General features: G+C 31.8%; 1 protein-coding gene and 1 long non-coding RNA gene across 14 annotated transcripts in view; both read right to left on the bottom strand.

Moving 5' to 3' along the window:
- LOC115449216 overlaps positions 1 to 6306 on the bottom strand; it is a 42872-nt gene extending 36566 nt beyond the window's left edge. For 4 of the 13 annotated variants that reach the window (XR_005112953.1, XR_005112949.1, XR_005112950.1 and 1 more), the window contains exons 1-3: positions 4465 to 4588; positions 2759 to 2907; positions 2279 to 2464 (exon numbers count right to left, since the gene is read on the bottom strand). This is a non-coding gene — a long non-coding RNA (uncharacterized LOC115449216). Of the gene's footprint in view, positions 1 to 255; positions 425 to 757; positions 2465 to 2758; positions 2908 to 4464; positions 4933 to 6264 lie in introns of those variants that run through there. The other 9 variants (XR_005112947.1, XR_005112952.1, XR_005112948.1 and 6 more) reach the window with 8 other exon arrangements.
- Positions 6307 to 8394: 2088 nt separating this feature from the next.
- On the bottom strand, positions 8395 to 11146 carry LOC115454275 (mediator of RNA polymerase II transcription subunit 8). Its single transcript, XM_030183021.2, has 4 exons — positions 10868 to 11146; positions 9383 to 9628; positions 9006 to 9102; positions 8395 to 8732 (listed from the first exon to the last, which is right to left on the bottom strand). Exons 1-4 carry the CDS (start codon positions 11039 to 11041, stop codon positions 8491 to 8493), a joined length of 759 nt encoding a protein of 252 aa, XP_030038881.1. The 5' UTR covers positions 11042 to 11146; the 3' UTR covers positions 8395 to 8490.
- Positions 11147 to 15119: the final 3973 nt, after the last annotated feature.

Raw genomic sequence — 15119 nt, 5'->3', positions numbered from 1 at the left:
TCTTGAGAAGGTTGTACAAATTATGATATTATAAGGTTTGACAAATGGATATAACAAAATTATAAGCATTCGGTTATATGAATTTGACTAAGATTAACGTAAGATTCATAATATAAAATGCATAGAAACATGAGACATCCCTTGAGCTAAATTGTATGATGTACAGGACAGTAACTTATGCATTCGCAACATATTAGATTTATAATATATCAAAGTTTTGGTTTACAATATATGTATGTTAACACAAAATACTACCTTAGGCAATACTGAAGGAACTGCTTGTGGCTTTGACTTATTCTTAGCTACTGTTAAATACGCATCATCAGTAAAATGTAAGCTACAAACACATGCAGTTTTTGTCACATTAGTGTCAAGGTTCATGGCATCAACCCACAAGGCCCTCCACTCTTTATTAACTGGAATCCTGAAAAAAGAACGCGCAATTTAGACTATAATATAATAACTAGTAATGATGCATGGTTTTTTACACTTTGTGAGAAATTAATTCAGATAGCAAATGTTAATTTATGAATAAATATGGTGTTTACTGCATTTACATTAATATACATTAACTTGTACATATTTTAGTGTAATAAATTCATCACGTGACGATTCTTATAAAGACATTGCAAAATTTTAATTTTTTTACCCTTTACGTCTCATATCAAACATTATATAAACAAAGATAATAGGATAATCTTATCCCACTATATAAAAAATATGGTTACACTATTCACAATTTATCAATAAAACTTACCTATGAAAGGATATTTCACAACCTGGATAGGATTCTTGCTTACAACCTCTTACAACACAAGTATTCACCATAATTACGCAGTAACTTCTACGATATAAAAAAAAGCTAGCTTAAAAGTTATTCAATCCTTCTTTATCATCAAACCACAAATGTAAACAAACGCCATTTTGTTCAATAGAATTCATTCATTTTTTCAGTTCACGGTGTTGCCGAAACGTAAACTACAATAACTTCTACTATACGACTGCTATAATAATTCCATTTATTAAATTTGTAACATAATAAAGTATAGGATCTAAGGATTTAAGCAGACAATATTATTTTATTTTATTTTTTATTACTGTAGTCTAATAGAGATTTTTTATTTATGTACTAATACTGCCATTAATATTATTAATTTAGAAGGTAATGAACGTTGGCAACATGTGCGAGAGGGACACGGCTACCAAAAAGTGATTCTCTTTCGAGACCGTTTTTGCCTTACATCTATTGCTAATGCAAAATGAACTTTACATTATAAGCATAAAATATCTTTTCAGTATTAATGTCAAACGTAGTAAGCTCTCCAGGTACATATTAACTCCATGGCCGCACGATAGGTTGTCTATGCTTAATATTTTTTATATTACGATGTGTTAATGCGTTCAGAAATCTTTCCTCCCCTCGAATCGGCAAGTATCGGTTTTTTTTGAAAAGGCTTTTTTTTTGTTTGTATTCGTGATATTAAATGACGTAACTCGAATAAATCACTGCCAAACTTTATTTAATCCCATTTTGTATATACTTAAATGTAAGAAACATGAAAGGAATATAAAAATAATTTAAAGAAATTTCTGTAGACTGTGATTGTTTTCAAACGAAAAAATATAACTTCAAAATGATTGTCAAATGTCAATGTCATAGACTTATTTACTTGATATTTACAGTTCAAAAGGCTTAGAGCAGTTAAAAAACTAACTTTAAAAATAGAAAGGCGAAAAAGTTGGTTCTCTCTTTGTGAAACCTTTAATAGATGCACACCATTGTCTATCATATGGAAATTTATGCGAAAATTTAATAAAACCTATAATTTTAATAATCATGAAGATGACTTATGGGTATCTGATTTTTAAAGAAATATACTCCGGACTCTGTACAATATAACTCAGAATTACTTTTTACCAATAATGTAAATACCAACAATAGCTTTCTCCTCAATCCTTTTACGATAAAAGAACTCATATCAGCCATCTCATCTCATAGAGATTCTGCTTATGGTCTCGACGGAATGTCATATATTTTATTCAAAAAGCTCAGTGTTACAAGTTTAGAGATATTTTTACAAATCTTGAATCTTCTTTGGGGTAATAACATAATACCACAAGACTGGAAAATGGATTGCCTTGTACCAATTTTAAAACCTGATAAGCCAAAGTTACACCCCGATTCTTATCGCCCTATAGCACTTACTTCTTGTGTTGGTAAATTATTTGAACAATTGCTTAAACATCGTTTAGAGTTCTATGTAGAAAAATATATTACCTTCCAATCAATTTGGTTTTCGTAGAAATTGTTCTGCTAGAGAAAGCGTTTGCCAGTTACAGCTGGATATACAAAACTCTATATCCGCAAATGAAAACTTGGTCGGTGTATTCTTTGACATCGCAGGTGCTTTTAATAGTGTAAACATAGATATTCTATGCCTTGAGTTATTACAAATAGGGATTCCTGAAAAAATTATAAAGTGGATTAAAAATTTCTTAATGAACAGAGAAGTATTTACTAAATTTAATAGACACCTTTATGGTCCTAGACTTTCGTCAAAAGGAGTTTGTCAAGGGGTATATTGTCGCCTTTAATATTCATATTGTATATCCGTAGACTAAATCTAATATTGGGCCCTTATGTTAAAATTTACAATTCGCAGATGATTTGGTTGTTTATACATCTGGAACTAATGTATCACAAGTGGTTTCAACAATTAATGATGCATTAGCAAAATTGTACAACTATTTTTCTTACCTTGATCTCAGTGTGAATCCATCCAAGTCTAAAGTTATTGTATTTGGTAAACATTGTCACAGTACACCTGCTGTGCAATATAATAATTGTTTGTTACCCACTACATCTGAAGTGAAATTTTTGGGTGTCCATATTTCATATAATTTATCCTGGAACAATTATTTAAAACATATAATTAATAAGGCAAATAAAGCATGTAACATTTTAAAGTCCTTGTCTGGTTCATATTGGGGTTCTGACCCCAAAATTTTGTTGTTATTGTACAAATCGTTAGTTCATAGTCATTTTGAATATGGTTTTATTGCTTTGCTGCAGATGCTAGAATTGTAAATAGTTTAGATGTTTTGCAAAACAAGTGTTTGGCGATATTATTACCTGGGCATTCAGAAGCACTCCCATAAATGCAATGCAAATAGAATGTAATGTCCCACCATTAAGTATTCGATTTAATTACTTGAAAGAAATATTCATATTAAAACTTTTTAGTGTAACTAATAATCATCTTTTGGCCAACTTGTTGCATTCTGTTACTCAATTCTCCCCTTCAAGAGTTCATGAGCTTTATTAAAAACATGAACATTTATCAATCAAAACACATTTTGCCTTGCTATGAAGGATCTTACATTAGTAAGTTTCCATCTATTGATATAATTTTAAATCAAAAAAGGACCTGCCCTCGAAAGAAGAAGTAATCAATATGCTTTTAAAATTTTCAGACCATAAATTTATATATACTGATGGCTCCAAAAATGATAGGGCTGTGTCTTTTGCCATATATGAGCCCTCATCAAATATAGGCATCGGTAAAAAAATTGATAAAGCTGCTAGTATCTTCACAGCTGAAGCTGTCGCCATTTTCAGTGCTTTAAAACACATAAAAATTGTAATTCTGACCATACTAAATGGATAATAGTTAGTGATAGCAGGAGTGTATTAGAAAACCTTGCAAATAATCAATTTCATGCTAACACTAATTATGTCATTTATTTAATAAAAGAACTATGGGTCGAACTGTCCAAATTAGATATAGTAGTTCGTTTTGTTTGGGTTCCTTCACATATTGGCGTCATAGGAAATGAAAGGGCAGATTACCTGGCCAAAAAAAATTGTTGAGTTACAAGAATTAATTCCTAATTCCAATATTGATATGACTGTATCCATACCACACACAGACGCTGTTAGTTTCTTAAAACAGCGTATGTGTCAAGCATGGGGAGACATTCATATCAATACACACACTCATGAAAATAAAGGAAACTGGTTTGCTAGTATGGATGTCCAAATAAACTCCACTCCTTGGTTTTGCAAGAAAAATAATTTTATCAATAGAAAATTTTATTCAATTATTTGTCGTATGCGTTTTGGTCATTATAGATTAAATTGTCATCTTCATCGTATTAAAATGGCTAATTCTCCCTATTGCGAATATTGTCAATCACAAAAAATTCAATCACTACATCACATTTTCTTCGAATGTTCATCTTTCAACATTCAGCGCCTTGTGTTGGCGGATGAGCTTTTAAAAATCTATAAGAAGCCTAACCGGGTCCCGCAATGTTTAAAAGAGTTGCTTAAGAATGCCTCAACTTATGTTTACTTGTATAAATTTATAAAAGACACTGTAAATGATATTTAGTTGTTTTTTGTTTGTTTCGTTGAAATTTCTATTACGTAGTAATATTGTAAATATTGTTATTAAGTCTTACTTGTTAACTATTTTACAGGATATTGGTTTCAGACATATATTATAAAATGTATTATAATCAGTTCTTTAACAGCTGAGTCTGACAGATAATATCTGCCATTGATTATATTTGAACTTAGAGGAAGTACTTACTCTAAGTTTTTGAAATTTTGAAGCACGCTCAATACATGGAGCAAAGAGCAAATAGTGGAATTGCAAATTCTATATCTCAATGAAGCTTTAAATTAAGAAGAGGATAGTAAAAACATATTTTACGGATAGTATGAAACATATTCACTGACGAGGAAAATCGTACTGAATTGATATTTACTCTGGATTTGACAATTGGAAAAATGGATTATACTTTACCTGGAATTGACTATACTTACGAAAACTACTAATTGGAATACTTACGAAAGACAATATATTAAGAATTTAAATTTGAAGAAAAGAAATACGTAAGACTAGGCAGTATGGTCGTAAGACTATAGCCTGTCCTATAAGGACGAATTATAAAAAAAAAAAAAAAAAAATTATTTACTTGATTTGTTTACAAAAGCCACATTTTAAAAAAATTATTGAATTGATATATTTAATGCTACTGAAGATTTTACACGAATTCTGTTATATGAGTAATAGTAAATGCTGTTGTGCTAATGCAGTTTGTGCTAAATTGGCGCTAACAACGTATATTAAGAGGAATTCTACGGACCTTCCATCATAAAATTTGTTGCAAAATCGTTAGGGCATTAACTCAATTTTTTTTTATTTAGTTAAATAATGTGACGAGGATGCCGTTTATCTGATGATAAGCGATACGACCGCCCATAAACAGTTACTATGTCATCCGGAACTTTGAATTGCAAAGCACTATGTGACGTTCCACAGTAGGTTTTCAGAATGAGAAAGATTTTAGGTCTTATAAAGTAATTACGCTAGTTACAATTTCCTCTAAACTGGTACATATCAGTACATGGACACAGTTTAACTTGGCTGTAGAAACAGACATTGCCGTAGACACCTTATAACTATCAAGACAGACATTCACATATAACAGACTTACCACCAATAATTAAAACAAGTGTATATTGCCTATTAAACGTTATTTTTAAAAAATTATAGCTCTATAATCTATAAATCTTTTTGGAATAAAAAGTACTCTATTCAATCCACAGCTCACTGTCTGAGTACCATATTTCATACACATTCATTTAGTTATTAAGGTGAAACTGATTAATTAACAAACATTCAAACTCATGTATAGAAATTTTACTTGTTATCTAAGACTGAACAACAAATAAAAAATAAAACAAAGATAATGTGTTGTTAAAACTGAGTATATTTTACTATTATTTATTTGGAATATCTTGCATTACATTCACTATCCTGTAAAAGTAAATAATTTTATTATTACATTTGATATTATCAGTTTTGTTAACATTAGTATTCAATGTAAGATGCCTTTGGTCTCCTAAAATAAAAAAGGAAGTGTTTGTACAAACAATTTTAGATTCAACATGATTCCATACTTTTGTATGTAATTGTTTAAAATGATTGGGATTACCTACATGAAATTTTTGCTTTGTTTCCCTGGATCGATATTCACATTTTGAAGATTTTGATATTTAATTTAAAGCTGGCTAAGCCCTTGATTAAGACGTCTACCAATTACTTATAACAACAATAATGTATAACTAGTAAAAATTTCTTCAATAATCTTTATTGTTATCAAACTTTATAGGTACAAAACTTTCACCACAAAGAAACTACATAGTATTAATTGTAATGTACATAATTAAGAAAACATTGTTTAAAAAGATACCTTCATTAGTGTTTTATATTTGTTTGCCTATCTATTTACTAATAGAAATATTACATCGAAGTAATAAAAATAAACTTGATTGACCTCAATTGTTGTCAAAAGTCGGGTTGCCAGTAGTAAAGTAGCCTATTTTTCACCGCTGAGCCCATAACACAAATTTGACTATCAAGATACAAAAACATAGGTTTGAATATGAATTCGATCATTTAGGATTTATGTTTGTTTTTGTTTCTGATAAAGTAGAATATTATATTTGAGTTTTCACGATGTAAAGAGGATACTATCGTCAATAGAAATTATACAGTCGTTGTATCTAAATAATTAATTTGTCTAAACGCGCATAGACGCGCTGGATTGCCGCACGTTATTTTGACAATTCGTAACATGCCCGTTAGGCGGATGTGTCACACCTCATCGTGTTCATGAAATGTCAAATTAGCATCCAGAATACTCTTACACAGTCATAACGCGAAGTTAACGAAACACGCCGTGTTACAAGTTCGACATTGTCGTAGAGAATCATGCCCCTGCTTAAATATTTTACGAAAAATAAAATATATTCGAGACTCCTGGCAACACACCGAAAAACCGTCTGAAATTAGCCGAACGCACCTTATTAGAATTTTTTGATCTGATTTTTTAAAGAAATAGCGCTGGCGTCGTACAGATGGTGCTTTGAATCGCTAAAGTGATATAAGTGGGCTAGCCTAAGATGTTATTATTACATAGATACGTTGTCCGAGCTCAATACTGACAAGACGAAAGCAAGGTAATTGCCCGACATTCACCGAGTCAATCTTCAACCACTGTCGCGGCTAGTCGGCTTACTAACTTTTTGTATTTTTATAAATAAAATGCCTTCCTGTGTTTTTAGGCGATGTACAGATTATGCTCCAACTGTGAATGAAAAAAACCTTTCATTTCATACGTTAGTAATAAGTATACACTATTTAACTTATTTTTAAACGAATAAATGCATTTCATTCGACTGTCATGGCGACGGGGCGGTTGACGCTCGAGCACACTCGGGCCGTATCAATGCGAGCTGCTAGGGCTTGACTATAGTAAATACTGCGCTGTTTTTATGTGCAATTTTGTTAGTCTATGACGCGTCTATTTGTAAAACGTCATTGGGGCTAGTATATTATATCGATTTAGGGGCCGATTAGCATTAAAACATGATTTTAAGTATTTAACCATAAGAGACCGAAAGAACCTTGAAAACAAAGATTTGATATTTTTATAAGTCAAGCGTTTAGATCCTTTAAGCAAAGTCTTACACTTTTTCGAAATCCGTAAATGCAGCATAGGGTATTTATTACACTCTTTTTTGAAAATTGTCTCAAATTAATCTTAAGGTGATAAAATACCACTAGAAATTTTATAAAAAAATATTCGATGAATAAGTGCCAATAAAATAAATTTAAATATTACATTAAAATTTTTCCCGCGTAATTAAACGAAAAGGCTAGAGGCCACGTTGCTGCCGTCATCCCGACAGTAAACATCAAGTAACAACGCTGTGCCTATGCACAGCGTTTAGGGAAAGAGGAAAATATTACAATTAAAATGAGCTATTATCCTTATCATTAGTGTGTTGTTCCTGAATCTAAGAATACAAGTGTAAAAACGCCGAACAAATTGTGGATTCTAGTGCCAACTGATATAACTATGAGGAAAACTTGGTTACAACTTGCGAGAAGAGATCCAAATTTACTGTCCGAAAATTAGTATATTTCGATAATTTAGATATAGTGAACGCTTATTGCCATTTCAAGCAGTTTCCTGCCTTGATGACGTCATGTCATGGCGGCACTCATTTCGCATATTTGTAAAACAGATAAAAAACGTCAAAACTTTGAATTGAATGTAAAAATTTAATTTATAATTTTATGAACTGAAACTACTATTTTCCGATTGCTTTTTTGATTAAACTATCTTATTTATGTAATTTTGGATATTTTGTCACATACACTAAAATACCCTATTTAATATCTTTAACAATGATGAAGTCTCTGAAGAAAGTTTTCGTGTAGTTACAACTTTTAAGACAGCTATCCTTACTGCCTGTCTCCAAAACCCCCCTGTACATTTATTACCTCCCTTATAACAAAAAAGATTAAACAGTTAAACAATTACCAATCTAATTTGTGTTTAATATGTTTAAATATTGTCCTTATATACTTGGATACAATCTGTGTAACCCACAAAATTTTCAAGCCGTATTTATCGCTGATATGGATGTATCTGATTAGCTGCTTTGATGTTAGTTTTAATAGCTGAAGGAGGTTTAGGCAAAGATGGTGCTGCAGGTCCCAGTTGTGGAGTAGGTCCTCTTGAGGGTCCCATGCCTGGTGCACCTACACCTTGGGGCACAATTGGGGGCATACCAGGCCTTAAACCCTTCCCTGTTCCGACTGCTGTTACTAAGGCATGTGTATCAGCAATATTATGAGTTGGTTGCATTCCTGCAACAAAATAATGAGTAAAATGACGACAACAACTGTAACATTGAAAATTGTAAAAGGCTATATTATTAATATGTTAGAAACTGAAGCAATTTTATTGAAATCAAAATAGCTATCATGGGCTATAGAAATGCTTTCACAAATATTTCACCAATCAACTGATCGGTACAACTGTCAACAACAACCTGCCTCGATCTGTCAATTGCTCAGTGTTCAAAACATTGTCACATATCTTTATCCTAACAACGTATTAATATTTCTTGTAAGTCTCACCAGCAGATCGCATCGATTCTCCTTCCCAGTCTTCACGTCCTTTTGATACAATTTCCCACACATGGCTTACTACTTTTGTAAATTGAGCCACTTGTTTCTGAAAGTAATAAAATTATGTTTATTCTTACATATTGTCTACTCAGTTATAATGCTAAGGAATGATTAACATAAAAAATATATATTTCGGTATATTATCCATAAGTACATTAAATATAACACTCATAATCAATATGGAACTTTTACTTACATCTGGAAATCTAGGTTGGCTCACTCAGTAATACGAATTTAATTCACGCAATAATATACTAGCTTCTGCATGCAACTTCAGCCATGTTACAATAAGTTTTGAAAAACATAAATCATATTGTGTAGGTTACCTGGGCTGTATCATAGCTAAGAGTGCTGGCCTTATGATTAAATTGTTGTAGACGTTGTTCTGCCTGTGGTTCTGGTTTAGTTCGCAACAAATCAGGCACTAGGTCGTGGGTGCATGCCGGTACTCGTCCCTCTGTCAGACGTGCCAATGCTTCATCCCTCTCACAACTCAATTGTAAGGGTAAAACTATTCTTGACCGTAATGACGCTGCCAATTCAGCTTGAAGTATTTTACTAAGTCCAGTTAACTGCAAAACACATTATATAGGTACTTCATCAACCTTAACCAATATTTTCCAAAATAGTACAGTAGCATTGTATGAAACTCTAACATAGGTTTCTCCCGGTGTAAACTGCAAGGCACGATACCCAAAAAGAAAACCTGTACGTGATTATAAGTACAATGAATATTATTATATTTCAATACTAAGTTTTGATAGTGGTCATAAGGTGATTATTGTGTATACTGTTATATAAAGCTGAAGAGTTTATTTGAACGCGCTAATCTCAGGAACTACCGGTTTAAGCTGAAAAAATCTTTTTGTGTTGGATAGCCCTTCATTCGTGGAGTGCTATAGGCTATATATCATTACGCTCTACCCAATAGGAGCGGAGCAGTAATGGTTAATCTCTTGAACTACCGGTTTGAACTGAAAAAATCTTTTTGTGTTGAATAGCCTTTTGTTTGTGGAGTGCTATAGGCTATATATCATCACGCTATGACCAATAGAAGCGAAGCAGTAATGAAACATGTTGCAAAAATTGGGAAAATTTATTAGTTTTGAGAGCTTCCGTTTCGGGCGCTGCTTAAACAGTTAAAGTTATGCAACAATGTTGTACAATGGGATTGTTCCTCTTAAAAAGTTCTACAAAAATATATTATAAAACAAAGTCCTCCGCTACATCTGTCTGCCTGAACGTGTTAAACTCAAAAACTACCCAACATATTAAGATCAAATGTGGTATGGAGACAGTTTGAGACCCTGGGAAGAACATAGGCTCCCGGGAATGACAACTTTATAATGCGGGCAGAGCCGCAGGCAAAAGCTAGTTTAATAATAATTATGTGACCTGTTTATCAAAATATGTCTTACTTCTCAGTCATTAGATCAAAGTTAATGTGCAGGAAATATTTAATACTTAGGTGGAGTAGTAAAGTGATACTATTTTATTCAGATATTAGACAATTAATAGGGTAAGTTTATTGTTTTTTTGTACAAGTGTTGCTTGTGTCGTCATCTGCATTAAAAGCCAATCCTGCTATGAGTCCCTTAATCACTGTACTGATAGTACATAACGCCAAGTCAGATAAATAAATTTTATTATTTCACACAAGCAATATACTTTTTTTATTTTGTGATTTATAATAATTATATGTAAGAAGGTAAGAAAGAGATATGGTTATAATTCCAGTTAATTGTGTAGTATTTAAAGAATAACTTATTTAACGGCAAAAAAACAAATTGGACCCACAAAGCATAACTTACATGTCCAGATAGAATAGCATAATTATCCAGAAATGATGGCCAATTAATAGTTTCATATTCAGTTTCCAGTTTTGTTATTAGAGCTTGGATAGCAGTTTTTAAATCATTTACACGACTCAAAATTGCTAATATTGTTGCCTCTAGTTGTTTTTCTTCACGTTGTTGCATATTCATTTTGATTGAATGCAATTGGGATGTCTATGTTGAGCAATGGAAATAATTTATTGAATGTTGAGTGTTGACACCAGACACAGATTACCAGCCTAGCGCAACAAGGAACAAAAAATCTTTTGTATGGAATTGACATGGCATTTAATGGCGGATACTGCTATCTCTCTCTCTCTCAGTACAGTTTCTCTTTCTATTCCTCACCGCCATTATTATTGTTTGTTTACTTCCTGACGTTTTGGAATACATTTGTGTTTTATTGATTTATGTTTGTATTATTTGTTATTGAAACAAGTAAAAATATACCAAAAAGTGTTTTTGTTGGTGTAAGTGAATACGTTTTAATGACATGCCACCAAAAAAACGTTTCATTACGTGTGAAATTTGTGGAGATCGAGCCAGTCGAATAAATCACAAAAGCAGAATGTTTATGGCGAAATTTCCATTGGATGAGGTCAGGTAAGCATTAATTAGATGTTTTTAGTCATCGCGCAAATAAAGTAGCTTAGAAATAATAAAAATTCTCATTTTCTAATTACCATTATGTTACTAGTGATGTTGTTATTATTATCGATATCGATACCTGTTTAAATTTATTAATCAATTTGCCCTCCGTGGTTTCACCTATTTAGGTCCAGATTCTGTGGGAACATAGTGATAAAAAGTAGTAATTCTAACTACATACCAAGTTTAATCGCAATCATTTTAGATTTTTTGCGGGTACGAATAATAAACATACAATTGCATGCACACGCTTTATAATATTAGTAAGATGATGACTGATCATCAGGACAAAAAATACTAAAGTCGTGTATGTGTGTGTGTGTGTGTGTACTTAAAAATGCGTTGAGCAATCAATGTGCCTGGGCACTGTTTATGATTTTAGGCTTAAATATAATATAATAAGCAATTTATTTACAATAAAAAAATATTTCCAGATGCCGAAAGTGAGTTCAGGTTGTGGGAAGAGAAGATTTGATATATGTTCCCATAGAAAAGCTGCATACTTTGAAAAATGTGTGTGATTCTCACTTTAATAACAAAGATTTTAACAAAAAGAACAATCGCCTTAGAAAGTCAGACATACCATCGAAAAATTTGAAAGCAGATCCACTTCCTGATGAAATGTTGTTTGAATTTCTGTGCCATGTTTTTATAAACAATTATTGCACAAATGATAATATCTTTCAAGAGAAGTGCGACAAAGAAGTGTCACCATCCTTTGACTTTATAATTAAATATTCTCATTGTACCTTGACCTATCATAAGTGCAACTATATTCGCCTACATGGTGAATGAAGGATTTTATTTTAAAATACAATTATTATTCAACATGTGAAAGCTTTTCATTTTATTTCGAGTCCTCATTTTAGTCCAGCCTTGTAATTATAGTGCTAAAATGTTCACTGTATGTTGTGAGTTTGATTGATAATGTGGACTCGAAAATACATTATATGAATTTTATCAAAGTGGCTTTAGCGTCGATTCCCACCCAGTAGAATTTATCGATATCGATAAAAAGTGCTCACTACTATGTATTTTGTTCAGTTGGTAGTATTGTTATTGACGTTCCTGACGTATTCTTCCGTGATATTGGTATTGATACGCCATGTAAATTCGATTTTATTACTTTGTATTAAGTCCTGTCTCTTAAAACGTAGTGATTATATTCTCTTTGCAGATTACTTAGAAAAGCAATATTGATAAAAGCTGAAGGGGTAAAAGTTAAATAGTTCAACACCAGACTCTTGAAACCAGAGACCAATAAAATAGACTTGAGACTACTAAGAATTTCCATATATATTATAATTCTCTTTGACTACGAACTAAGACCAAAGAGAATATAATCACTACGTTTTAAGAGACAGGACTCAATACAAAGCAATAAAATCGAATTTACATGGCGTATCAATACCAACATTAGGGAAGAATACGTTAGAAACGTCAAGTAACAATACTACCAACTGAACAAAATACATAGTAGTAAGCACTTTTTATCGATATCGATAAATTCTACTGGGTGGGAATCGACGCTAATGCTACTTTGATAAAATTCATATAATGTATTTTCGAATCCACATTATTAATCCAACTCACGCTATATAGTGAACATTTTAGCACTATAATTACAAGGCGGAACTAAAATGAGGACTCAAAATAAAATAAAAAATATAACTAAAGGCATTTTAAATTAAGCATAAAATAAATGAAAGACTATAAAGTAAACAAAGAAGCCAGCTCGGGCTGGCAGGAAAGAAGAAATAAAAAAATATATATAATCATAATAAAGATAAAGAATGGGACGTATATTTACTTAGTCCCGACATCTTCATTATTTTAGGTAAAAGAGCTTCCTTGTTTTTGATACAATAATCATGATCAACTAACTGCGGCTGTGCTGTAGTAATAGATAAGTCTGTAAATATGAATAAAATTATTGTATGTGATTTTAAGACTGAAAACGACTATGTTTGGTTATTACATAAAAGTAAGTAAATCATACTTGAATTACCAGGTACCGCAATTGCTTCAACATGAGATGGTGACACTTCTTTGTCGCACTTCTCTTGAAAGATATTATCAATTGCGCAATGATTGCTTATAAAAACATGGCACGGAAATTCAAGCAACATTTCATCAGGAAGTGGATCAGCTTTTAAATTTTTCGATGGTATGGCTGACTTTCTAAGGCGATTGTTCTTTTTATTAAAATCTTTGTTATTTAAGTGAGAACCACATACATATTTCAAAGTATGCAGCTTTTCTATGGGAACATATATCAAATCTTCTTTTCCCATAACCTGAACCCACTGTCGGCATCTGGAAATATTTTTTAACTGTAAATAAATAGCTTATTAAATTATATTTAAGTCTTAAATCTTAAAAATTGACCAGGCACATTTATTGCTCAACGCACTTTTAAGTACACACACACACACACACACACTCACACCGACACATTGACTTTAGTATTTTTTGGTCCTGATGACTGATCTTACTAATATTATAAAGGTGAAACTTTGTGAATGTATGGAGCGCGTGTGCGTGCAATTAAATGTTTATTATTCCTACCCGCAAAAAATATAGAATTGCGATTAAACTTGGTATGTAGATAGTTGGAATGACTACTTTTATCACTATGTTCCCATAAAACCTGGACCTAAATGGGTGAAATCGCAAAGGGCCAGGGCAAATTGATTAATAAATTTAAGCAGGTATCGATATCGATAATAATAACATACATCATTAGTAACATAATGGTAATTAGAAAATGAGAATTTTCATTATTTTTAAGCTACTTTATTTGCGCGATGACTGAAAACGTCTAATTAATGCTTACCTGACCTCATCCAGTGGAAATTTCGCCATGAACATTCTGCTTTTGTGATTTATGCGACTGGCACGATCTCCACAAATTTCACACGAAATGAAACATTTTTTTGGTGGCATGTCATTAAAACGTATTCACTTACACCAACAAAAACACTTTTTGGTATATTTTTACTTGTTTGAATAACAAATAATACAAACATAAATCAATAAAACACAAATGTATTCCAAAACGTCAGGAAGTAAACAAACAATAATAATAGCGGTGAGGAATAGAAAGAGAAACTGTACTGAGAGAGAGAGATATGGCATTTAATGGCAGATACTGCTATCCGCCATTAAATGCCATGTCAATTCCATACAAAAGATTTTTTGTTCCTTGTTGCGCTAGGCTGCTAAGACTAACGTAGTTAATAATAATACTAATCGGGTTATAATCAGAGACAAATAGAGTAAAATTAATTTTTTTTTTTTTTTTTTTTTTTTGCCTACAAGCACTGTGTTGCTGTGTGCTACGCCAATGTCAAGAAAGCTAGGGAAACATATTACAGGAAGGAAATTGGTTTCGGAATTAGGATTAAGTCAGGAAAGTTGTCAAGATATAATATATTAATAATAATAATATTCGTCAATACAATATATTAATAAGTATATACAAACTATATTTTTATGTTATTATGTACAATAAATGAGGAAATAGCTTTATAAATATTTACATTAAATAAGAGGAGGGAAGAAATACAACAAGGAAAAG

The sequence above is a fragment of the Manduca sexta genome, chromosome 24 (genome assembly GCF_014839805.1).
Source record: "Manduca sexta isolate Smith_Timp_Sample1 chromosome 24, JHU_Msex_v1.0, whole genome shotgun sequence".
Classification (NCBI taxonomy): domain Eukaryota; kingdom Metazoa; phylum Arthropoda; class Insecta; order Lepidoptera; family Sphingidae; genus Manduca; species Manduca sexta.
Note: the sequence above shows the minus strand (reverse complement) of the source record. Positions and strands in the feature narration are given on the sequence as shown.